The 26,745-nt window shown below is 47.4% G+C and overlaps 1 protein-coding gene and 1 long non-coding RNA gene across 2 annotated transcripts in view; one reads left to right on the top strand and one right to left on the bottom strand.

Annotated features, from left to right (window-relative positions):
* The window catches only part of LOC134471605 (uncharacterized), a 31,701-nt gene extending 15,292 nt beyond the window's left edge, over window positions 1-16,409 (bottom strand). Inside the window, exon 1 of the long non-coding RNA XR_010041083.1 lies at window positions 16,303-16,409. This is a non-coding gene — a long non-coding RNA (uncharacterized LOC134471605). The remainder of the gene's footprint in view (window positions 1-16,302) is intronic.
* The window catches only part of Slit3 (slit guidance ligand 3), a 590,749-nt gene that overhangs the window by 477,634 nt on the left and 86,370 nt on the right, over window positions 1-26,745 (top strand). Inside the window, exons 12-16 of the mRNA XM_003473328.5 lie at window positions 1,162-1,233; window positions 12,918-13,061; window positions 14,276-14,439; window positions 24,638-24,788; window positions 26,327-26,401. Of these exons, the coding sequence (XP_003473376.2) occupies window positions 1,162-1,233; window positions 12,918-13,061; window positions 14,276-14,439; window positions 24,638-24,788; window positions 26,327-26,401 (606 nt within the window). The remainder of the gene's footprint in view (window positions 1-1,161; window positions 1,234-12,917; window positions 13,062-14,275; window positions 14,440-24,637; window positions 24,789-26,326; window positions 26,402-26,745) is intronic.

The following is a 26,745-nucleotide window of genomic DNA, read 5'->3' as shown; positions in this document are numbered from 1 at the left end:
CCGAGCCGTCATGCTGACTTCTATTTAGTCATTAATTTGTTGAAACATTAATGAAACACACCCGCAGGCTGCTGGAGATGCTCACTCTTCACTCCCAGTGGCGTCTGGAAATGGGGGATTTGGTTTATCGCTCCCATTTACCATTTCCTCATCCTAATATTTTGCCTCCTCAAATGAGTATCACAGCCGGGATTTGTGATCCAAGTGGGAATTAAATAGTGTGTTCATTCCATGCACTTTAGGGCCCCTAGAGGGGACTTTCCCAAAAACAAACTAACCAAGCCTTCTTTAGCCCAGTCCCTTGATCAGAGAGAAGGCTGCATCCAAGAGATAGAAAGGTCCACTTTGGAGAGAAGCAGAGAGGTCAGAAGGGTCTCCGTTGCCGTGTGGAGTCAACGAGGTCCAGCTTCAGAGAGACACTGGACATTAGGCTGGAGAGGCAAAGCCAGTAGATTCCTTTTCCAAGCCTTATACAAAATGGAAAATGAGGCCTATGAATAGCAGATGCCACTTGTGAAAGGCAATGTCAGGCTGAAACAGAGAGGGGAAAGGGGGTTCTGAGTTCTTGACTTCCTGGATTTCAAAGCATGGGAAAGAAGGATGGAAATAGAAGCTTCTTAGCTTTTCCTGCAAGCCAGTCTTGGACTCAGCAATGTCCGAGCTATCTGCAGAGGCCCCCAGGTACCTAGAGCCCTGTCTAGATGCATGATTAAAGGACTCAGCTAGGGAATTCCTAGGACACAGTGGGATATTAAAAGGAAACATTCTATAGACTGGGCTCAGCCTGATCAATACCCACTGAAGACACAGAGCTGGCCGGCCTCCCACATGCTTATTTACTGCTGGGGTGTGAGTCATGTTTGCAGCTCAGGGAGGCACCACAAGGGGCTGCTGCTTCCTGTGTGGATGCTATTTTGGGCTGGGCTGCCCAGGAGTGAAGCAGGATGGAGCCCATCTCTCTTGCCTCTGGGACAGCCTGCCCCTCCGGCCCTGGGCTGCCCTTGCCTGACTCTGTCTCACTGATGAGGAGAAAGGATGAGGCAGGCCAAGGAAGGAGGTGGCCCAAGATGCACCCAGTACTGACAGAGGTGATGACCTCTCCCATGAGTGGGTTCTAGTGGCCTCACATCATGGTAACTGCTGTTATCTGCTCTTTTCCAGAGTTCTCTATGGGAATAAGATCACCGAGATTGCCAAGGGACTCTTTGACGGGCTGGTGTCCCTGCAGCTACTGTGAGTAGGCACCTTGTCACTGTTTGCATCTCTGGGACTTTTGAAGGCTCTTCCCTGAAAACGTGGATCCAAGCTCTGGAGAGTCCTTCTTTGACTATGCATATCTTAAAGAAACAAAAATTTCTGAGCTGTCCATCTCTCACCTCCTTTGCCCCTTTTAACGTGGATAGAGAGCTGGAGAATTGACAGAGGGAGGCAGAGGTCAATGTGTACATGCCTGTGTGATACCATTCAGAACCCTGGCCCAGGCATGAATCACTATCGATTAAGAAAAAGTGAAATCCTTCAAGAGGAAGTATCTTGCAGAGGTGTGCTCAGATTTAGGGAACTAAAATATTCACAGGCTAAATTCTAGCATGAACACCAAAGCAGACCTTCTGCTAGAGATCTGACCTTGAAGAAAAAAAATGAGGCGGGTAGAAATGCTTAGAGAGGAGCATAATGAGTCGCAGGGCTGACTCTATCTGGGCACGATATGGCTGAGAGGGGAAGTGTTTGTTTAATTTAAAGGAAGATTTGTTGCTTCGAATTTTAAACTCTGAGATTATTTACCTGCATTTATTTCACTCTGGACATTTAAGTTTAAATGTTTGAAGAAGATAATTGAACTCTGATGTGGAGATGGAAGAAGTTAGCTTATTCTATATTTTAAGATTTTATAATGAGAGAGAATCACCTCTGGTGTGTGATTAGGTACTGTAAATGTGCTGTGGGTGTGGGACTTTCGTGTGTGTGTGTGTGTGTACATGTGCGTGTCTCCTCTGTAACCATCAGTTTCCTATTGGCATCAGAAATGGATCTTGAGTATCCTGTGAGCCATGGAGAATACAGTGATACCTCGATTCATGAACTTAATTCTTTCCATAATTCTGGGCACAAAAAAGAATTAAGTTTGTGGATTGAGGCCCCACTGTAGGTATGGGTCTCAGGGAGGTAACGATTCACCTTCCATCACACAGCAAAGTAGGTGTGGAAAGTTGATCTTGGGATTCAGGAAACATTTGCAGAGGTGTGCATCTGAGTAGAGACAGGGCTGTCTGTGTACATCTGTCTTCCTGCTTTAAAATTAATTTCAAGTCACAGGCAGTAAGAGGCCTTGCTGCCTCCCAGGTGCAATTAAGAAGAACCCAGGGAAAGTTTGCAAGGCAGGGTGTCCAGTTGGATCTTTGAATGAGTAGGAGATGCAGGAACAAAGAAGGAGGGAAGGCGCTAAGCCACACAGTCTATGTGAGCGACACCTACTACTCATTTTGAAAACTCAGACTTTTCCTGCAGCCATCATTTTCTACCCTTCTCATGTCCTTTAAGACTCAGCCCTGAACAGATTCTTCTAGGATGGTGCAGTAATGTGAGTCATGCTGGGATAAGATGCCCAGCAAGTTTCTGGGCAGCAGATCCATCATAGCAATAGTCAGGCTTATTTGGCAAAGCAAAATCAAAGCCAGAGAGAGAAATCTCTCTTTCTCTGCATCTCCCTGTCTCTTTCTCCGTGTCTGTTTGGTTCCGTGCGTCTGTGTGTGGGCATATTCTTGCTCAGAGGTCTTAGCCTCAGTGAGCCTCGGAGGTGATGTTTCAGAATGACAGGCCAGGGCTCTCCAGGGAGCTGGGAGTTTCTCAGATGGTGTTCTTTGCTCTTGGCAAAGAAATCGTAAGTTATAACTGCTACCACGAGGCTGCTTGACTATAGCCATTAATCCCCTGGAAGAAGAATAACCAAGGTAGTCACGTGGAGGTAGACTGGAGGGTGTTGTGCCCTGCCAGGCTGGTGTGGATGTACTTGTGTCATCTGTGTGTTTGTGTGCGGAAGGAAAATGTCCTTGTGCACACTAAGGAGACATCGTATGTGCATCAGCCTAGCACAGTGAAGAGTTAGTATCAAAGATTCTAGAAGGGCATATTTTTAAAGAAAGGAAATGTGTGCCCACTCCAGAGTGTCAGAAGATTACTAAAACCACTCGAACTTTGCCTGGGCCGGGAAGGCAGCTCAGGTGAACTGCACTGGGTTGAGCAGGTGGAATGGACTGGCAGGGCGGGAAACAAAGCTTCTCCCTCTGTCAGGACCAGGAGTTGACACAGCTCATGGTGGTTTGCTTTCCAGAAAGAACTGGCACATCGGTCTTGAGTCATCATTGGGTTTGACCTGCTGGTGAGCAGTTGGAAAGCAGGTCCTGATTAGATCTAACTTAGTGTTCAGCGGCTATATATTGGATTTTCCCTGTTAGACTGGAGGCACTCTGATAAGAAATCTCTGATTAGAATAACCTGGGAATCTGGATAATTTCCTCTCTTTTGACTCAGAGTCTTTCTGCAAGAGATTTGGTTTTTCTCTTCCTTTTCCATAAAATGAATGGTCCATCACAAAGCACAGCTGTCTGCCCTATAGATGGTCCTGGATATTTCCTTTCTGGCACTTCTGGTGATACCACCAGTGACTAAGTGGGTACATTGCATTTGGTCATCTTGCCCTTCCCTTTCTTTGTCTCTGGACTTTTCAGCCAACTGCACATGCCATCCAGTATGTTCCCAGCCCACCCCCATGGTGGAGAGGCACTTGGCATCTTCCTCTGGGCTGATGAACATTCCTAAAGGATATCCCAGAATTTCTCAGAGGTTACAGCAAATGAGTCTACAAAGACATGCTTCAGTGATGCCAGGGGACACCCCTAAATATAGTACGCTGTCTTCTTGAGCCACATCAGGGCTACCTCCTTTACGTCCAGTTCCAAGATCTTACAGTTCAAGGAACCTCAGGCTCTAAGCAAGGCCTTCATGGCTATTGTGAGGACTACTACCCTCCTACCCCACCGAACACCTTCTCCTGTCACCCGTCACTCATTCACAGATGGTTTTTGTGATAAATCCTTACTGCGTAGTTAGAAGTTGGAGAGTTCTTTCTTGTGCTAAACCTCCCTCCTTGCTCCTGGGAAACTCAGAAAATACATGTTTAAAAATAGCTACTATCTCCCTGTAATCAATCCTGAACAAGTTCAGTTCCTGCAGCCACTCATTGGAGACAAACACATTCATTTTTCTGTTGGTATCAACACTTACCATCTTTGGGAATGCAAGAGAGTCTATCAGCTTCACCCCTTAAAACAGGTTGCTAGGAAGTGAGTCGAGCACCCATTTGGACAATATATGTGTTTTGGAACTGAAGTATCCCACATGGAGGCATCTGAAAACCCAAGGTTGGAACCCCATTTCATTCCCTCTGTCTCCCTCCCCACCCGGGCTCCTGGTCTCCTGGGATATCTGTGGAAGTGGTGACCGTCTCCATAGCAGCCAGGTACACCCCCTCAGATCCCTGCCTTGCAGCTCAGAGCCCACCTTCCCAAAGCAACAATAGCAGTCCCCATGTCACTGGGGCTCCCGCAATGGACAGCTGCAAACTGTGTCTTACAGTTTCTCCTGGGAATGTGGTCTTCATTTAGCACTCAGATTGTAGGCATGCACGCGATCACTCAGGCAGGGAGCGTGGCCATTTGAGGTGGAAGCTTTTAAACCTGCTGCAGGAAGTTTTAATCCAAACCAGACTGTCTCCAGACTGGAATAAGTTAAGACAACCCAGACACCTGTTGTTCAGTTTTCTTGGAAGGCAGACAAAACCATTTGAGGTTCTTGGAGTTTGCCAAGCAACATGCCAATTACAGAGCACTGAACAAAACTTCACTCTGTATAACTCACTTTCCCTCACCAGCTGTTTCACATGAACTACTCACTACTGCTCCTAGTCGTGGCTGCTAACAATTATTGCATCATTGGTAGGCTCCAGGACCTGCACTAAACCATTTTATATGCACCATCTCAGTTTACCTTTACAATAAGAAAGGTATTGAAAGGCCCATTTTACAGACAGGAAGACTAAGGGTCAAGTAACATGGCTACTGTCACTCAGCACATGAGTGAGCCAGGATTGGAACCTAGACTGCCTGGCTCAGGAGTCTATACCCTTAACCACAATGCATCCTTCAAGAGACTTCTTCAGACCCACTCATAGGAAGATGCGCAGAACCAGTGTTGTAATACGGTGAATGAGATTTCCTAACTAGGCCAAGCCAGGGAGAGGGTGACCCTAAAGTGACTGTCAGTCAGTTCCTCTTGTTATGCTTCAGTGCACATCATGAGCTGCTGCCCTTGTGGGACTTTCCCTGCTATCCCTGTGAATGTATGTTGTGACCACTGTAGTAGGTGACCAAGGACCTCCTGTTTCCTGAGCGACACTCAGCTGAGGTGGGAAGATGAGAGTCTTTTCTGGCAGCAGAAGCAGAATAACTTGGGGGTATGCTCCCGATGAAGGGATTCTTTCTTTCAGGGGTTCGGCATTTCCTATGGAAATCCCTGGGGAGGTCTAAGTCCCACAATGCCCAATGCTTGGTCAGCGAGTGAATGGTTTACCCTCTCTTGAAGGACTCATTAATCACCAAGCAGGAAGCTGTTAGGAAAGTGATCACCTAATAGCTTTCTGGGAGGAGATGACTAAGCCAATCCATGATAGACCATGTCCACTGATCTCTCGATAACCAGGTAACAGTTCTCCCTCTCTGATCTCTCAGTCCCAGATATCCTTTGGCTTGCCTGTAATCTTTGAGCCCTCTTCATGTCTCTGGAAGGGAGGAGGTCTTGTTTTACAGGCAGTCCACCCAATTACATTCAAGCCCTGTGCTCTGTTTCCTTGGCATCAGGAATCACCATGACAACAGAGCAGCCAAGATCTGGAGAGAAGGGCAAGTTGTCTGTGGCCCTGGATGGGCCTTAGAGAGCTCCTCCTGTTTCCTGTGTGATTGGTTAGCATGATGTGGCCCAAAGCACCCATTTGCAGCCAGGGAGGAGACTGGTCAGCATAGGATTCCCTCCATCCTGTAGCTCCAGGCATCTTTAGGTCATTCCCCCTGTCTGGCGTTAGTAAGTGGCTGAAGGTCAAAATAAACCTCCCATGTTTAGTAGGGGAAGGATGAGAACAAAGTTCTAAGACAGTGATTGTTATTAGATGTAATGGATAAATAAATTCAACATGGCAGATGGTTAATTCTAGAGAAATAAAAGGGAGGGTAGACATGTTCCTGAAGAAGGGGTGACTGGCTAGGCTGCAGCTCATGGATTCAGAACCCCTCTTGCTGGTGTTTGTTTATGCCCACATGCAACAGCGGTAAAGACCTCCAGAGGCACGCAAAGTACTTTTTCTTAGCAACAAAGACCACTCTGACCTATTATTTAATATTCATTCTCCCACTGGACGAACTGGAGAAAAAGATATGCCAGAATACTGTTACTATTATCTTTCTAGGCCAGAGATTTAGCTCAATGGCATAAGTACCTGCCTGGCGAGTTTGAGGTCATGAGTTCAATCCCTGATACCAAAAAAAATCATCTTTATTCTCCCATGTACCTCCTTTTGAGTGTATAGGAGACAGAAACTGATCGCTAGACTTGTTTTAGGAAAAGGATATCCTCAAGGCTTACCTCTTGACAGGAACCCGGATTATGTTCTTATCTACTACAGAATCTTTCCTGGAAGCGCTCTGCTCCTCAGGAAAGGCCCCTTGAACTCTTTCTTGGTACCAGTTTTCTAAACAGACCTTGTACTCTGGAGTTTGGAATGTGCTTTTGGCATTTTCAGATGACCACACTAGGAAGAGGAACAAAATTGGCGTCTTCCACGGCACTGTGACCAGGTCTGGAGACTGTAAATACCACCCAGAATGAGTGCTCTGGGCCACTGAATCAGCTTGTGGCTCTCTGGAGTCGCCAAGGTGATTTTAACATAATTCAGCCTAGCCTGGCTCCAGGTGTTCATGTTTTCCACACCCCACAGCAAAGGCCTACGGGCTCCAGGAGAATCGCAGAGGATGGAATAGGACCAAGGGCAGTGGCTAAAAACAGGATTCAGGGTCTATAGCCCTATTGGCCTTCAAAGAGAGACTGGTCGTGTTGGGCCCTTTTTACAAATGTGTGGACTCCTTTGTCCTCCTGTGGCCCATCTTCCCATGCATCTGCACCATGAATGAAAGAAGCTGCAAGATGCCTTGAGTGATGCCCATTCCTGAACCTTTTCCAGCCAGGACAGTTCAGTTCCTAGCAGAACTAGAGTCAGGAGAGCCCTTCCTAGCCTAAACTTGAGCTGCTCCATTACCCACAAGTTTACTCCCAGTGACGTCCATTTCCTGCCCTTCTTTTCCTGAAGGCAAAGCTCCTGGAAGGGATTATCTTTCTACAGCATCACTGTTGGGCAGTCAACAGGCTGAGCGCTAATACCTCTTGACATAGAACATATGTGGAAACTGAAGGTGCTCTGAGCAGAACGGGAGGCAGTACAGCTCAGAGCTAATGTATGGAAATACATGCAGAGGTGATATGCGGGTACACCCATTCTCAGATGTGCCACTCCCCTTCAGTTACTCTCAGGGGGGTACAGCTCCTCGTTTTGTGTTACTGTAAAATCACCAATGAGTTGATGAAAACAACAACAAAAAGAGTGCCTCACCTCCTTTCATGGCATTAAGTGACCCCCAAGGTCTTTAGTAAGGTGGACCTGGGTGTCAGGAAAGGAAGTCTTTGGACTAAGATAGCATAATTAGTAACCCATCACTTACATACAGGCTGGGGAGCTCTGCACAAAGTGATTTAAGATCTCTGAGTTCCGAAAGTATCATTTGTCAAATGGAAATAGCATTTCCTGCACCAACTGTACAATATTCAGGGAATTGATGTTTGTAAGGTGCAGGTACTTGACCAGTGCCTGGCCAGAAAGGTGTTTAGCGTGTATTACCTGTTCACCTCACCTGATCCTCTCTTTGTATTTATATGAGGTTCCTTTGAGATGTGGGCCTGGGATAGATGGCCACAGAAGACAGACAGTTCTGCTAACAGAAGAGATAGCTGTGAACATGATGTGCCCCAACCATCCAACTCACTGGCCCAACAACTGCTCAGCTGCTAACTACCTGGGATATCAAAATTTTTCAGTTTGAATACCAGAGAGCTTCTAGAATGATGCAAGCCAGAACATTCCACCATGCAGAAAGCATCTGCCTCATTGTTATCTCCTGGCCTTCCCAGAGTAGAGAAGAATGCAGGGTGAGGAGAGCCCAGACCCAGTGAGGTTTTATACAAAAGCAAGACACTCGGTAAAGAGCTTGCCACTTTGTGTCAATGACAGTTTGATGAATGTCCCCACCTGAGACTCCATCCTAAGAGTCGACCAGGCCTCTCACACCTCCATACTCGTGGTAGGCAAGCAGGGTCTTCCTGACCCAGCCACACCTCTCCCACTTCTACCACCCGAAGCACACTCAGGTACATTGCACGGCTTAAAAAAACAGCCACTCCCCAGATATAGGAAACAGGGGCTATAAATGGACTTTAGATACTGGATAAAAGACAAATTCTAAAATCAAAGAGGCTGGAGTTTCACTTACTGCTGGGTGACCTTGATCAAGCTGGTCACTGCTGTGACCCTCAGTTTTCTCATAAGAAAGATGAAGATGATCATAGCACTGTCATGAGGGTTCAGTAAAGTAGCTCAGAAATTGTTTTGGGAAAGGCTTAGCATTGAGCTGTACACATAGATGTGGCCTCTAGCACTACTGCTATTCAAAGGGAGAAAAACCAGGACAGATAATGTAGCCTAAAGTTCTCCAAAGAAGGAGAATTAGCCCCTCTAGTCAAAGAGGAGGGCCTGTGTTCAAGTCTTTAAAATCTCCTAAGCTCCATTTCAGGTTGAGCATCCCTAATCCACAAAATGGAGGCATCCCAAAGTCTGAACCTCCTTGATCACTGACATGATACCACAAGTGGAAAATTCCACATCTGACCTCCTGTGGCAAGTTACAATCAAAATGTAGATGCACTAACAATGTCGTATGAAATTGTCTTCAGGCTATGTGTGTAAGGTAAATATGAGCCGTAAATGAATGTCATGTTTAGACTTGGGTCCCATCCACAGATATCTCATTTCATATGAGCTGTGATTGGAAAGTATAGTGAATGCTTAAATTTTTAACAATTGATTATCATAAAAGATGCATTGCCTAATGAGTCTCAAAATGGCCCCCCTCATTTCTAACACATTTGTCCTATCATTCTTGCTACTTTTGAAAGTTCTTTTATGTGTCCTTAGTTTCTCTGACATGGCTGCTCCCACATCCTGAATCGATTCAAAACATTTATCTTTCCTGGTCATTTTGATTTGAAAGAAGAGCCAGAAGTTTCAGGGTGCCACGCCCAGTGAATAAGGTAGCCGAGGACATGGCACAGCGTTTTCACGAGCCTGCTTTTCCTTTGGACATCACTTGGCAGCAGCATTCGCCATATTTTTAATCCTCCTGCAGACACTCCCGAAAGAGAATTTCCAGAACTGCTTCAGAAAATGGCAAGAAGAATGGGGCAAGTGTGTTCAAAGGAAAGCGTATTACGAGGTGGCTTGATGGTAATGTCTTTTGGCTGTAATAGTTTTTAAAAATTTAAACATTCACTGTCTATTTTGATCACCACAGAATATAAAAATATTCCAGATTTTGAAAAAATCTGAAATCCCAAATACTTCTGGTCCCAAGCATTTTCGATATGGTATATTCAAACTATATTGCTCGATTTGCTTTAAAACAAAACAAATAAACAAAAAACCACCAGCTCTCATTTATGGACCAGATAGTGCAAGATTCCTTTCACAGAAGCCCAGTTCAGCTGAGTAGCTGCCATTCTTTCTCCCAAAATAGAGAGGGAAGGGACAGGCTGTTAGACCTGGCTGATGCTGAGAATCACTGAGGCTCTCCTCAGCATCTCATTCTCCATAAGCAGCTTAATTTTATCTCTCGCTACACCTACGAGTCTTGCCTGAGCAAGCCGGGCAGCCTGGGAGAGGATGAGTGACCCAGAGACTGCGCCCTCTTCTGTTTTCTCTTGCTCCCTGCTTCCTGAGCTCGGCACCTTGCGCTCTTTGCCTAGTAATTCTGCCAGCCCAGGTTGTTTTGAAGCCTTGCCTCTGGGATATAACATCCCATGCTGAGAGCAACAGGAAACAGAAACACCTGGAAGAGAAAAAGAAGTCCAGATAGTCTCAAGGGGAGAGGGCTGCTGGGGTAGCATTCAGCTTGAAAGCATTTTCAAGGGGGAGTCAGCATCGCTGTTTTTCTGTCCCTAAGGCTGTCATCCTCGTCCTCCTTGTCCCCAGAAACCGGATATGCAGTGGGCTCATGAATCTGTGCCTAGTTCTCAAATCTAAATTTCCTGTTCAGGTGAAGAAGATAAAATGGACTAGTGAAGGATGCACAGGAGGGTGTAGTGAAAACCTGTGTTCTGCCTACAGGGGGCAGTCGCACCATTACTGCCTCCTGAGTAATCACTTCTGAAGAATAAAGAAAGGCTTTTTTTCTCAAGAGAAATTAGAAATCTGCGAGGTGTGTATGTGACAGGTCATAGCCCACCTTTTAAAACACAGAAAAGGCTGTATTTTAGTATAGACGGTTGAAATATGGTCCAAAGAAGGGGTTGTCCTCCAGCCATCAGATAAGTTGGCCAGGTCTCTTTAAGGAGTAGTTCAATGTTTCCCTGCAAGATGATGTTCTCAGAGGGCTCTGAATATCAAGACTTGGAGAAAAGCATTTACTACTTATTTTTTAAAACAAAACAAAAACATTGTGTGTTTGAAAAAATCCATTCCTGACCTCTATGCTTGGCCCTGTGGGGGCTTCTGGCTTTTATCTCTGTTTTTCTGGTCTACAACATCCTCCTACAAATGCTCCCAAAGTAGAATGACCTTGACTATAATTTAATACAGAGAGCACAGGAAATTCTTGGAGAAAATGCTGCCAAGGGGCTAGACAGTGGGTGGGGTAGATAAGGATTCATAAAGAAGAAACTGAGCCCTCTAGAGACTCACATTATCATAACTACTTCGTTCATTCACCAGGAAACAGGCGTGACCTTGAACAAGCCCGTTAAACTCTGAGCTTCCGTTTCCTCACCTGTAACGAGTGAGGGTAGCACTGCCCATCTGCCCAGGTTACTACAAGAATAATAGGATGTCGAGAAAGCGCTTCGGAAAACAGAGAGTATTCTAGCAACGTGAACTGTTTCCAGAGTGAGCAGAAGGACATCTGTGTGGACCCCAGGGACCTTGCCCATTATTAGCCAGATTAAACAGGCAGTTCTTCTTCCGCCTGTCACTGCCAACAGCTGCTGCTTGCACGCAGGATGCACAGGGGACCACTGGGAGGACAGAGCCCACAGCTGGGGAGTGGTGGCGGGATGCTTTAGCACCCATGAGCGGCCCACCACTGCCAACTGCAGGGCTCCAGGGTGCTGCCATCAAGAGACTCCTGAGGCAGGGAAGCCCATTGCAAATTTCATGGGTCAGTCTCCACCGGGGAAGCTCTGTGCCAACCTTAAATATCAACATTTTCAAAAGTCAGCATTTTTGCTGTTGAGGTTTACTGTCCCTCCCTCTCCCCCACTTTGATTCAAGAAAGAGTTAAAAATGATTTTATATTGGTTTCAAGAACACAACTGGTTAGTCTAGGATCAGAAACAAAATTCTTAGCATTCATATTTGCTTGACTTGATTGCTCCATTCTGGAAAAGCTTCCCATAACCCACAGTGGATGGGAAGACTGATGGAGGGGCGGTCAGTGCCACCTTAGGAGGGAACCCCCCTCCATGGTGTGTGGCATAGGAACTGGGTATGTCTTAATAAAGAATCAGCACTAAGAATAGAGGGAGAAATAAGATCTGTGTCATTTGTACCATCACAGAGCTGACATTCTTATGCAGGAGACAAACGGTAGAAAACAAATATCCTCAAATCCCAAGTTGAGAAGGGTCCTAGGCAGGAAATAAACAGCAGCAATGCTAGGCAGTGCTGGGGGCTGGGCTGGCCCTCCTGAGATGAGGCGATCAGAAGAGGCCTTGCCGCAGAAGTAGCATTTGCACAGAGGAGGAGAAGCCGACTTTGCTGAAAGAAGGCGGAAAGAGGGTTCAAAGGCCCTGACAACGATGCACAGGATGTATCTGAGAAATGAAACGGCAGCTGGTAGAACAGAGGGTAGTGAGAGGGGTGAGGGAGAGCACAGGGCAGAGGTCCAATCCCGCGAGGCTCCCCTCATCCTGTGTGTGCGTGTGCACGTGTGTGTCTGTATGAGAGAATTCATGTGTATTCACGCGCGCCTATACAAGGGGTACATTTTTTCTGACAGGATGACCTATAACTTTCATCAGATTGCCAATGAGCTCAGTGATCCAAAAGAGTTCTCTGAATCAAAATTGCTCTTAGTCAATCAACTAAAGCTTTGAAACAATTGTGCCAAGTGATTTCTTTTTTTTTTTTTTTTCCTTTTCTTTTTTTTTTTTTTCTTTTTGGCTCCTGCAAGCTCTGAATCCTAAAACAGAAAGTGCAACACGCAGGCTGGCATATCAGGTCTTCCTCAGTGCCTGCGGGTGCTCAAGAAGGCTCCAGATGATAGGTGCGTGTGGCACAGTGTCCATGGTGACAGGCAGTACGAAGCCCAGAGGTGCTCAGAGTTAGGGTGGGCACAGAAATGCAGTTTCTCCGGCCAGGTTGCAGCAGAAGCTCAAGGCTACAAGGCCAAGCACAGGCAACTCTGCGGCCGCAGCCCCCGGTGCAGATACAGTCTTTGCTCTGCTGGCGATTACCAGGATGACGCACTCACCCACCTCTCTTCTGCCTGCAGCCTCCTCAATGCCAACAAGATCAACTGCTTGCGAGTGAACACCTTCCAGGACCTGCAGAACCTCAACTTGCTCTCCTTGTATGACAACAAGCTGCAGACCATCAGCAAGGGGCTCTTTGCTCCTCTGCAGTCCATCCAGACGCTGTGAGTATGCTACCCAGGCTGCAGAGACCCTGGGTGCCCAGCCACACAACAGACCCAGGTGAAGGCAGACTGAGCACATGCTCTAGGGGAGTGTGCAGCGAGGATGCAGTGATAAAAACAGCAGAGCGTTTAGGCCGGGCTCAACACCAAGTACTTGCCCTGTTTTAAAACCTTTAGCCCTCAGGACCCCAGGTCAGATGCTGCTTTATCTACAGTTTCTATGTGAGTTTCTCTGTGAGGAAATATACAGAGAGACAAAGTAACTTATTCAAGGTCACCCAGCTAGTAAGAAGTGGGATTTGAATCCAGGCAAGATCACTACTGCTACTGTGTTCTGAGCAGGCTGCATTTCTGTCAATAACCTATTCCTGGACCTTGACACATCTGCAAAGCCAGGCCTGTGAGACAGGAACCCTGGAAATACTTCAGCTTTCTCTTTGGGAAGTAATTTTTCATTCCCACTACAGCAGATGTGTATACGTATTGCAGGAAATAGATGACATCTGAGTACAGATCTGAACCCGTGTTTTGATGGCTGCCACCTCAAATTTAGATTCAAACCCCACCCCAGGAGTCGGGTTTCCTGACTAACTTATAAGTCACCCAGTATTTCACCCGTATAGCCAGAGATGGGAAGCAGCACAGAGCAAGAGCAGCTGCTGCACAGGCATTGGAAACCACGGGCCAAGCTCTGTGTTCCATGCTTTGCAGAGTTTCTCTTACTGAGGCAGTGAAGCAAGGCCCACGGCGCTCTCAGGATAAGGATAATAATAACGATAACCACAACTATATATGGAGCACCCACCATATGCCAGTTGCTGAGCCAGCTGCTTTATATGCCTGCTGTCACTGAGCTTAGAGAAATAAAATGCATTTTACCCTAAGTGTAAACTCTAACGCGCGTGACTTGTTTGGTCAGAACTGGTATGGGTGAGAGTAGAGATAATCATGGTGAGTCCTGCCCCGAGCAGGGAGAGCTGGGAGCCTGATTCCCTGGACCAGATGCTGGCTGCATCTGTGCCTCTGTTTGGCAGCCAGCCAGCCGTGGGCCCTCTCTTTGAGTCTTGTCTGAAAGGTGTACCCCCAGGCCTCTTGGGGTGCTGAAGGGAGGAGCCCTATACTGGGTTGTCAGGGCCCAGCGCCATGGAGGGTGGTAGGGGTGGGAGGAGGCACCACGGGGGTCACCCCTAATTAACAGCCCATCCCTCTTGCAGCCACTTAGCCCAAAACCCGTTTGTATGCGACTGCCACTTGAAGTGGCTGGCTGACTACCTCCAGGACAACCCCATCGAGACAAGCGGGGCCCGCTGCAGCAGCCCACGCAGGCTTGCCAACAAGCGCATCAGCCAGATCAAGAGCAAGAAGTTCCGCTGCTCAGGTAATCAGGTTACAGGGGCTGGGCCCCACTTTCTGACTCAGAAAACAGCAGCCCGAGAGGCCAGTAATCCAATCTGGAGGACAGCAAGCACCATAATGGCTCCTGGGGAGCATCTTTGCAAATTAAATTGGGGAAATTCAGTTAGCCCTGCAGAAAACCAATTACTTTATGGATTTAAAATCTCTCTCTCTCTCTCTCTCTCTCTCTCTCTCTCTCTCTCTCTCTCTCTTTCTCTCTCTCTCCTCTTTCTTTCCTCTTTCTCTTTCTCTTTCTTTCTCTCTGTCTCAAAGCATGTGCACGGGGAGACAGAACCCAGGTTGCAGTTTAGCCCAGGTAGAAATTAGGAGACCTGGGAGTCTTTGTACTGAGCCCTTGTTTCCAGTGTATGTTCCCTAAGTGGCAGCTAGAGAAATAAATGTAGCCCAGGCCAAGCTACAGGCACCGTAGTAATCCGAGTCCCCTCAAAGACAGACTTTGAGGTAGCCCTGGGACCACAGTGTACTCCAGGTTTCACGGTCTCCTCTGCCCAGATGGCTGCACTCTGATGATAGAGAGGACAGCAGAGAATCTGGAAAGAAGCAAAGCCTTGTTCTCCTGTGACCAGGCTGTCTCTAGAAACCTTCCCTGCCGTATCCAGAAAGGACATGGGGACAAATGGCAGGGAAATTCTCGGTCTGTCTCCTAAGGAGAGGGAACTGTTTGTGACTGATACCTAGATGAGCAGGCAGTTACAAATTACTATCACTGGTGTTGCTTTCTACTGGAAAAAACCAAGCTGCATCGTGCTCCCAGTGGTAAGAGATTCATAGCATAAGGTGCTAAAGGGGCCAGACCCAACCCCTCACAGTCTGGATCTCAGTGGGAACAGAGCTTCTTGCCCTGTTCTTGCCCAAGAGCGTGTTCTCTGCGTGAGCTTTCCCAGAGTGCGTGCCAACGTGAGCACTGGTCTTCTGGATGGGACCAGCACACTTCTGCTTCTTGTATAATGTTCTTAAGTCAGATTCTTTAGTCTGTGTCTCCAGGATGATGACTTTAGCTATTTTATGTTTTTATAAGTTTTTAGCAGAAGCAAATACCCAAGATGGCTTAGCCTCGAAGAACTTTGTGGCACTCTGAGGGATCCGTACCACTTTGCCTTTCCAAAGTAGTGATGTTGAATGAACAGTGATCTCTCACCAGTGAGGAGAACTGTGCTGAATGCTGCTACTTTGCCTTACCCTTCCAGTAATCCTTTGAGATCAGCAGGAGAGGTTCCTGTTCTCCAGCAGAGGGATCTGGGGACTCAGGTGCACCCCAAGTCACAGTCATCAAATGGTGAGGTCAGGACCAGAACCCAGGAGCTGGGGATATAGCTCAGTGGTATAAGCACCTTCCTGGCAAGCATAAAGTCATGAGTTCAATCCCTGCTACCAAAGGGAAAAAAAAGACCAGAACCCAGATCTACTCGCTCCTCAACACTCACATCCCTCGCAGCATCTTAGAAAGAGAAGGCACATTTGGGAAGGAGCATTTACAAAGGCCATCCAGCTGCTCGACTGATTCCCTCCTCCCCTCACACCCACCTCCGTCTTCTGGAATTTGTTTTTAGCTTCCTTTCTGAGCCTAGCAGCATCTCTGGAAAGAAAATCTCTGAGCACAAGCTCAGGCACCTGAGGCACCTCAAGCTCACCTGAGGCACGCTGGTCCTTTCTCAGATCCTTCCCTCGTGACCATCAGAGGCCTTATTCTGTCCACCAAGGACTGAGGTCATTGGCTTGGCCAGTCAGTAAAACCCAAGAGAGGGGAAAGTAAAAGGCAAGGACAGGACACTATCTGCCAGCCTTGAGCACAAGGCTCAGCACGAGTGTCCTGCCCATATCTTACCTCTCACACTGGTGGCAGGGCAGGGGTGCGGTCAGCCTAGGGCCTGAGCACTGGTATTCCTGCGGAACACAGTCTTGGCAGTGGCCTAGAGTAACTGTGGGCTTGGCTTGGCTTGGCAGCAACACGGTAGGAGTGGTAGGCACAGAAATAACTAAACTGGAGAAAAATAAAAAGAAAGTAGAAAGACCAAAGCATAATTTTAACTCTAGTTCTGCCACTACCTACCTATCCACCGTCTACCTACCGAACTTTGCACATAGAGGATCCTGGCTTCTTTTTCTATGTGGGACAGAAAAGGTTACAAATAAAAAAGAAACAAATAGGGGGGAGGGAAAGGTTCTTGGATCGACCTTGTCTAAAATATCATTTTTAAAAAAACAATGCTAAGCAGAAAGCTCATTCCTACCCAGGCAGAGGCGTTTAGAGCTTTAATGAGTCTAACATATGGCATTCTATATGTTTTTATGTTATGGAGCTGCAGGGGAGAGGTCGAGAGAGCTACCACTGAGCTCCAGGGACACTGGCTTTGAGAAACACCAGGACCTGGACCTGCCTCGGTCCTGAGGGGATACAGAAACCGTAGGCTTCAACCTCTAGCTTTCCAGGAAGCTCCCAGAGAAAGAAGGAGGGAGGTGACACATACTAGACTTGACAGATAATAACTCCGCATTTTATTTGCCCCTAAAAGCACCCCCTTGAAAAGACAGCTGATGTAATTAGGAGCCAATTTGAAGGCTGCTCCTGTGATACGGAGAGCCCCCTCCTTAGCCAGGGCGTCTGGCTTCCCAGCTGCTTTGCTCGGCCACCCTCTATCAACTGTAGCCGCACTCTAGGCAGTGAGATCAGTTTAAGGGTGGATGTTGCCATCTGGGTAATCTGACCAGAACATTAAATCCTGCTGCACAGACCGCATCTGGCTCCCTGGGACCTCAGGCCCATCCCCAGGGAGCACCTGGCAGTTGAAAGATGCTGTCTGTCTTCCATCACACACCCCTGCTTTATGTGAGAAGAAACTCTCACGTTGAAAATACAGGGCTGGGGTGTGGCTTAGTGGTAGTGCGCTCTCCTGCCATACACAAAATCCTAGGTTTCACTTTCCAGCACTGCAAAAAAAGAAAAAGTAAAAAGAAACGCTGGGAAGGAAGGGCTCTGTATCCAAAGAGAGCCAACAGCAAGATACCTTAGACAGCTCAGAGACCCTCCAGTCCATTCTAGAGATAAAGAAACTGAGGCTCCCACAACAGAAAAGTCCTATGTAAGATGGGTTATTACTGGGGGTGGGGAGTTAGCTCAGTGGCATAAGTGCCTGCCTTGCAAGCATGCGGTTGTGCGTTCAATCCCCAGTACTGACAAAAAACAAAAAGATGGGTTATTATTGTCAGAGCAAGGTATGAAAACCAGGATTTCTGACATAATATGGAGATTCTTGATAGTTTGTTTTCAGGCCCCTCTGTGTCCTTTTCGAAAAGGAAACCAAACACAAAGAAAAGGAAAGTCTAAGGTTTCAGGGGAATGAAACGGTTGGATTTACTCTGCTCAAGCAGCTGAGGTCCTGATCAAACTCCAAGATGAATCTCAGAAGCAGAGTGTTCCCAGACCTTGCATGTGTTAAAGTGATGTGAGTCTAGATTACAGTTTCTGGTGCTCATCTGTAAAATGGGCAGGATTATGAAGATGGAGGGACCAGACACGACTTGGGTGGGGCTATCACTGCAGACCACTTGAGTACTGTCAAGATCCTAAGAACATCTTATAGAAGAATCCAGTCCCTCCGAAACATTGTAGAAGAACAGTGACCCTGTCCTTCCTGCCAGAGGATTTATGGCAAAGGTCTAAGTCCCTTGGTCCTGGTTCTGCTGACTTCAAGTTTTACAACTCTGCTGAGTGGAAGGAAGTCCCAAGTTAGCAAATGTATAGAAATATCCCTTGATCTGTCACAGATACAGATATAAAGACTGACTATCCTCACTGGGTCCTTGGCATCTAGGACCACTGATAACTGATCAACCCACCATCCCCATGATTCCCAGCCAGGGAGATCAGAAAGGATTCTAGGAGTATGTCTTCCCCTGATCAGTTGACATGTCCCTTTTTCTCGCTTAGTCTGAAAGAGGCCCTTCATCAGGAGCCACTAGTCATCATGCATGCACTAGCTAATACCTCAGTGCCAGTGAGTGTTCTCAGGTCATAATGACTATAGAGTTCCCAGCCCAAACCAGAGGCCTCATTGGCTTCCCTGCCTTTCTCTATGGCCAGGAAGTTTTCTATTTTTAACGTCACACACCTTCTCTACTAAACCTCAAGTGTTTTGGAATGAACATCCGCCAGCCAGAGGGTTTCTAGGGCTCCTGAAAACATTGAGGAGACTCCTGAGTTTGAAATGTCAAAGGCGGGGTGGGAGGGTTTTACAGCAATGTGACCTCACTACCCCACTAGGGATTGTGGTCTCTTTTTTAAAAGGACAGAGGAGTAGGCTGGGACAGAGCCGCTTTGCAGTTGAAATGGTCCTAAAAAGCATGCAGAAGTTGCATTGCTAAGCTTGATGTGTTCTTAGGTCAGAGGGTGTGGTAGAATGGAGCTGAGCACTCAGCTCAGGTCTAGGATGTGATGGACATCTGAGTGTCTCCACTTCCCTTGAGAAGGATGCGTTCTGCCCTGAAGCTCCGGATTACGGGAGTCTGATGGTTTCCCACTGTTATTCTCCTTCCTCTTTTGTCTCCCCTGGGACGGGCAACAAGGGCGGTGGGGCTATCTTGGAAGCATTTCAGTGGAACCGCACTCTGGGTACTAATCACGCTCGGTGGGGGCCTGCTCCGGCTTCCGCTCCTCCACGCTGCTTCCTCTGAGTGCTCCTGTCCTCTCTCTGACGCTGCTTCCTGACCTTGACTCTGACCAGTCGCCGCGGGGCTTTCCTTTGTGCTTGATCTAACCATGTGGTGGAACGATGGAAACGGAACATGGTTCTGTCAAGCACCGCGGAAAGCACCGCGCTCTCCTGCAGCATGGCCCGCCACAGCCGCCACCACCGCTGGACACTTCTCTGCTCTGGAGCACCGCAGCCCACCACCTGCCAGACCCACCTCTCCCCACCTCAACTTGCAAAGGGCAGGAGGGTGGGAGTCTCAAGGGCTTCAGGTGCAGGGCAAAACGGGGATGGTGAAGCACACTGAGCCAAGCTGACATCTGTCTACATCGCCCGCCCACAAGATGCCTGTCCCCCAAATCTAGTCAGGGAGCCGACCAAGGAGGAACAGCTGGGTTCAAACCTTCCATTTGAAGAGAACAAGTATCCCCAAGGCTGTTGTCTCATGGGAGAATCCCTGCCCCAGATCATCTCCCCAAGTGGTAACTAACCCAAAGAGGATGCTTGTGCCTCTTACCTCCAACGTAGTGGTACCCACCTGATTGGAAATGCATGTAAGCATGACGGCGGGTGAGACTGCCATGAGTCTGAGACTCTGACCTTAACCTAAGTCTCCTTCTGAACCTGACCCTCACTCCTCATGTATACTTTGGCCCTGACCCCAGCAGACGCAAAATTGAGTCTGTTTCCTTGACCTTCAGGCACAGTTACTCCAGAGGTGCTGCCCTGTTCACTGGGTACTAACTCAGTACGAGGTAGGGGCTGGGCAGACCCTGCTTTTTTGATTTAAGAAGTGAGATCTTAGTGCCTCCTGTCTTGTTTGCTTCTTGATACATCCTGGGCCCAAAATAACCAGAAGATTGTGTTTTGGGTTCCTTCTCTAGAGTCTATGTCTCATCCCATGAGCGAGCTAAGGTGAGCTCTGACTTAAAACTAGGAGCTGAACTTTGAATTCCCATCAAGGTGTGTGACTGTTATATCTCCTCTCTCTCAGGTTACCTCTCAGAGTGAGGGGCCTAACATGGATGAGTAATACACTGCCTTGTTTACCTTTGAATTGGTTAACATACATTGAGTGCTAACTATAAGCTAGGCACTGAAATATTTTATGTCATTGCTTTGCTTAATTTTTACAACACTCTACGTTCTATTTTATGGATAATGATATTGAAGCTCAGAGAAGCTAACTAGCTGGCCCAAGGTCATCTCACTCCAGACTGGCTGTGGTTTGCCTCTATACCACTCAGTCTTTCCAGCTATGGCCATTCCCATTGCTCTGAATTAGAAAATTTTATGAATTTTGACTTAAATTGATGAGGAGTTTAAAAAGTGTTAATATCCCCTTCCAAAGTTATATCTGTTTTTACAAATAACTCAAATAAGAAAGAAAAAAGTACCGTTTAACGGGCTCTGCCTCTCCAGTGTGAACATACCAAGATCTTACTGGGTATGGAGCAAATCCTCAAGCCTGGAAAAACTCCCTTTCCCTTCTCCCAGAAGGGGATAGGCTGCATTCCTTGGCATTGCCCTGCCATGCCAGCAGCCAGGTCTGCCTTTGGGATGGATCCATGATGGCGCCTCTCCATCAGCCTCTCCTGCACTGCAATAGCAGGCAGTGACTGCCCGGTGCTGTGGGTATTACCCTCTGCTTACAGGCAGATGGCAGCGCTCACACGAGACTCCAGTGGGGAATAGGTTACTAAAACAGCTCCTGGCCCAGCTGCTGGGCAAACTCTTGCTACAGTTAGTGTCTCCTAGCCACTGCTATGTGGTCCCTGTCCTTGCCAGTGAGTGGATGTGTGTGTGCCTGGCAGCGTGCTCTTGATTCCATTCACTACTGTGACATTTGCTGGTCCACACCACTTTCTTTTCAAGCTGATGAGCCTGGACAGGCCTTCATAATCCACTCGATTCTTCTTTCTGCTCTTTCCCTTCTTTCCTTCATCCCGCCCATAGTGAAGAATATTGATGGTAAAAGAGGAAAGCTCTACACATATGAGTTGGCAGCTTCCTACTGATCAAAAAAATAATAAATATGTGACTTCAAACCAATGAATCAGTTGCCCAACAGATGACACAAAATGCAGACTGCTTAAGATGCAGTCTGGTGCTGGCCTCTGATCCCACCTCGACCAAGTCCATCCAAAGAATGAGAGGTTTGACCCTTTTCCTGCCCCAGACTTGGACCTTTCCCATGTTACGTGTATTCCTTGCAGGAAGTAACTATAGAGAGGAATTTATAACAAACTGAGTTGCTGTGCATTGCTACCCTTCACCCGTCTATTAAAGCTTGTCTGTGACCACGTACTAAGTGTTGTTGTTCTCAGCTGCCCGCGAAAGGGGAGGAGGGCTACAGGGCAGGAGCAGGCACAGTGCCAGATGACATCAGCTCTTCCAAGGCCCGCTTCAGCTGGGCTTCATGTTTATGGCCCTTCTTCAAATCCTCAGAGATCTCACCCGTCTGAACTCACCCCAAAGAGGAGAAGCAAGCAGCCTATTTCAGTTGGTTCTCTCCTGCTAAGTATTTCTGGCAGTGACAAATATGCATTGAGATTGAAATTGACTTTTAAAGCTCTGGAAAAGTTAAAAATACTTTTGGGTAGTTATGAGCATTAGGCATAACAAATGGCTCCGAGAAACCCTGGGTAGTTTCGGTAATGAAATATGAAGTGATGGAGGTGGCATTTCAGGCTGGCTCAGACTGGGGAACGAACTTCTTTGGTTATGTACATATGCCGTTATTAACATTTCTGGCTCCCACTCGTATAAAATATCACTGTGCGACCCCCTCGTTATTGCAAACCAGGGCAATAACAAAAACAGCAGGGGGGGGGGAATGCTGCAAAGAATACATTAGTCCATCGAATCTAATTGCAAAATCATTTCATTAAAATGGGTCAGCGGCTCCATTGCAGAGGTCCACCAGTTATAATCTAACTATACTACTGAGAGCAATTCCCGCTAACTACAGACTGCTCTCACCTTGATTAAAACGAAAATGCATTTAATAGGCGGCTGTCCCCAGCCGGCGCACGTCTTCAGGCTTATCGTGTTGAAGAGCAAACTGTGCTCCCTTCTGTCTTTCTGTCTTTGATCAGGGGTAGCATTCCTCTGCTTTGCAAGGATCCCATTATAGACACATTCTAAAAGAAAAATATACACACATGTGCAAAATGCCCCCTTCACACCATCTCCACGTGGATGCCGCGGTGGAGAACAAGAAGAGCGAGTTGTCATCTGGCAGGGTTTGCAAACTGAAATTCTCCCAGGACCCAGCACGCTGAAGTGTCTAAGGAAAATGGTCTGCGTCAGAGTTCCTCAGTGGAATTGATGCTGGCCACACGAGGGCAAGAGATTTGCATAATACACTGGACCGGGAAGCTACCCATACAGCTGTAAGGATAACGGGCAGGGACTGTGTTCATGCAAGCCTGGGGCTGACGGAAAGATGACAGAAGAGGACGGGGAGGGACCTGAGAGGGAGAGGAGGATGCATCTGGGCTGCTGCAGACTCTGTTTTAAGGAGACATTATCAAGTGCATTCCCCATCAGCAGTTAGTACAGGAAGATGATAGGAGTGGAAAGACAACAAAATGAAGGGAGACATTGGCTTTCTCCTTCACCATAACCCACTGGAGGAGAATCCTGTTCCATCCACTGCCGCCATATTTGATTTTATGATCATGCCTAGTGGCACTGGGATACATTATTTTTAAGTTACAAAGCACATTTACAGTAAAGCAAAGTGTTAGTCACATGGGCCCTGGCAGCAGCCTGCCTGGGTTTGTTCCACTGCCACCCACTGAGCACCTAGTAGGCCTCACGATCCTCATCTACAAAATGGGGTAGAATCTCAGGGCACTGCAGGGATTAAACAGACTGACTCATTCAAAGTTCAAAGAATAGCGCCTGGTTCATGGTACACGTGCCGTATATGTCAGGTATTACCATCTGCTCCAAGTGATGGTTTAGTGGTCTCTGACATGCTACATGTTCTGCCAAGTTCTAGGAAAGAACAGCAGCAGAATCACAAGTATCAGTGCTAGCTTGCCTCCTTCTGAGAGACCCCAGTTTACTTAGTCTTCCTCACATCAACCCTTGTGATATAAGAGCAGTTACTTGATTCCATTTTGGCTGTGGAGAGATTTGAGCTAGTAATTAGCAAAGCCTGGCCAAACCCATGCTCTCCCCTGCTAAACCCTGGCATGTTCCTCAGGCCCCACATTGCTGCTGATGAGATAAGACCAACGCAATGTCCCCCACTCGTTCAGCAAACCAGTGATGTCCACACTCTGTGAAATGCCCACTGGTATACACAGGACACTCAGCTGCCAGTGGTGCCCTTGGACCCAGCACTTGTTTAGGGGCCTGGCAGTGTGCTAATGAAACGTGAAGGGTGAGAGAACAAAGATGAGCCAGCCCCATCCATGAGCTCATGTCTGATAGGAGGACCAGAGTGCCCCCATTACCAGCAGCATAATTCATGGGCTCACAGAGGTCTGCTTAGCTGCTCCCCCAAGGCATCTCAGAGACATCAGATTGCCAGTCTCCTTACCATTACTGTGTGACCTTGAGAGAAATGCAATTTGAAGAAGATAAATCTGAGCTTCAACTTTGAGCTCATGGGAAATGGCCTTCCACCATAGTTAAACAAAACTTACTCTCTCAGACAGGTCAAATCTGACCCTCAAATGCATTCTGCTTATCTTGACAGTGTTTGCAGTTTGAATTCATTACTAGTATTTTTTAAATACCTGGACTCTCTTAGGGAAAACAAAGAAAAAAAGGAATATCTGGCACATCAGAGAGTAATTCCCAAACATTCAGACTGTGGGCTCCAATTCTCCTGATAACCTTGCTGTCATCTTTCTGATACTAAGGCAGACAACAGTGGTTTATGGTTATATGCTTGGCCTCCTTCACCCCATTATCTGCAAGGCCTAGAAGACAACTGAGTTTGTGATCTCTTCCCATATCTTATTGTCATCCCTGGAATATATAGCCATGAAATCTTTATCAAAATCTCTTCCATTTAGATTATCGTGAACATTTAGAGGGCCCTTGGATGAGAGGAATCACGGAACATGTAGCCTCCCAAAAAGTGTCAGCCAGTGATAGGTATAGATTACTTCTCTGGGTAAACATCCATAATTTTTATCAGCTTTTCAAGAAGATCTGTGACCCACAAAAGCATTAAGAGCCCCGGATCTTAAGCCTGGTTTTCCTGAGGATAGAAACTGATGGATGACAAAGGCCACATGGAAAATAAAAAAGGCTGGGGAGAGTGCAGGGAAAGCACCAACAAGGTGGCCAAATAATGAAGGTGACATCACCGTGTTTGTCATCTGACTCCAGTACGCACACAGCCCCAACTCCTCTGGCCTCCTTGTCTCCTCACCCCCACTACCCACAACCTCGGGCCTCAAACCAGGGAGCCCAAGTGACACTGACCCCCTCTTTGGCCCTGCCCAGGCACCGAGGACTACCGCAGCAGGTTCAGCAGCGAGTGCTTCATGGACCTCGTGTGCCCCGAGAAGTGCCGCTGCGAAGGCACCATTGTGGACTGCTCTAACCAGAAGCTGGCCCGCATCCCAAGCCACCTTCCGGAATATGTCACTGACCTGTAAGTCCTACCTTTGCATGAACGTTCTGTCCTCCCTATGCATACCCAGAAGCCTTGAGCCAGCTTGGATAGGTCTCCTGGCGATGACCCTTTCTGGTTCAGTCATACGGATATGCCTTGGCCTTCTCTGTGTACCATTGCCAGTGGTAGCAAACCTATGGCACATCTGCCACAGCTGGCTGTTTGCTATCACTGAAAGCACTAAAAGAATCACCATCACAGTACTAGGCTAAGGACAGACACCCAGGCATCTGTGGACAACTTGATTGCAAAGAAAGACAGTTCATTCATTCTAAAATGCTTTTAAAACACTAGAGACTGTATTAGGCCCATGATTTCAACACTGAATAAAGCACATAACCCCTACTGGCCCTGTGGATCTTATACAGTCATACCTGAGTTCACAAACACTTCTGTTTGCAAACAATTCAACCCACAAACGAAAGCTTTTGGCAAAATTCTGCTTCATTCACAAACTCCTAATCGGGTGGCAAACACGACCACCACCATCTTCCCCACACAAACACAAGTACAGCTGCTTTTACTCAAAATTGTAAAACAAATTAAGTTTCTAAATTGAAGTACCACTGTAGTTCTTTCTAGTTCACCAGAAACGTAAGGATTCAGTAAAAACATTGCAATAGAGCAAAAAGCAATGACTGTAGAATGGTTAAATATATCTGAGCCTTCTACTAAGCATGCTAATAAAGGGTATGTTGTTTTTATTCAAAAGTGGAAAAGCTAAAAACATATAGCATAATAGGTAATATGTGTCCAGGAGGGGCTGTGGGAGACGGATCTGATGCCTCTCTCCTCCAGTCTTCCTGAATTTTGCCACCTTGCTTCTGAGATCAGAGGCTCACTTTATTATCTACAAAAGGGGGTAAATAGTGCTAAGCTTCTACGGTTGATAGATCAAGAAAGAGACCCAAGTACAATCTTCATCTTTAACCCTGGATCAGGCTAAGCCCTAAGTAAATAGCAGGAGCATTATTATTTTTAATATTCTCTTTGACTTTGCATTGTAGGATACAGCGGCCTGCTCCCCTTGGGTCCATAAAGACAGTGAGTGTGGGGTCCTAAGATGCCTCTGACAGAAGGAAGTGGTCAGGAAGCAGCCAATGGCTTGGAGCCATAGGAGACCCAGGAGGAACCTTCCCCCTGGGTTTTAAGTTGCCATTGGTACCTACATAAAATGAAAGCAGATACTTGGTTATTGAGTGGACACCAAAAAAGGGGGGGGGATGCCCCATATAGAGTGTGAGCTAGAAGTCCCTTAACCCACCCACCCCACACAGAGGGGACTTCCAAGGAGGAAAAGGAGGCAAGTCGATGGTGTCTTCCCTGCCCCTTCTCCTTTCGGAACCCCTCATGGTGAGGGGCAGATGCTGTAAGGTTTCTGCAGCTCTGTTGACCTTTGTGGAATCTGAGTTTTAGGTGACAACTCAGCTGAAGCCATGCGGGGAGGCCAGGTAGGGGACGCAAAGGTGGTGCCTCATCCACAGCTAATCCACCTCCTCCTCTTGCCTCCTGTGCAGGCGGCTGAATGACAATGACATATCTGTTCTGGAGGCCACCAGCATCTTCAAGAAGTTGCCCAACCTGCGGAAAATGTAAGTCGGATCAGGAATATGGCAGCCGCCTCGCTGGCCAACGTCTGTGTTCAGCCTAGAGTAGAATTCTGGGGCTCTCGTGTCCTCTCACCCTCTGCTCCAATGCTTCTCAGCCTCCTCCTGTGGACGTACTGGATGTACTGGGAAGCAGGACATGTAGATGTGGGTCAAAGAAAGTGTCACCCCTGTATATTGTCAAGCATTGTGCACAGCATGCATTCCATGCCACCCTTACCCACCCTGCCTCCTCTGGGCTCACCGCTGCCCCCACCCCACACCCACTGTACAGCCCAGAGGTGATGGGAGGGAGCCAGATAAGCACCAGCGGTGGAGCACAGCTATCT

This window comes from Cavia porcellus, unplaced genomic scaffold (assembly GCF_034190915.1).
Source record: "Cavia porcellus strain 051 isolate PalLab524CR breed Dunkin Hartley unplaced genomic scaffold, mCavPor4.1 scaffold_19, whole genome shotgun sequence".
Classification (NCBI taxonomy): Eukaryota; Metazoa; Chordata; class Mammalia; order Rodentia; family Caviidae; genus Cavia; species Cavia porcellus.
The sequence above is the reverse complement of the archived record's forward strand: the minus strand, read 5'-3'. Positions and strand labels throughout refer to the sequence as shown.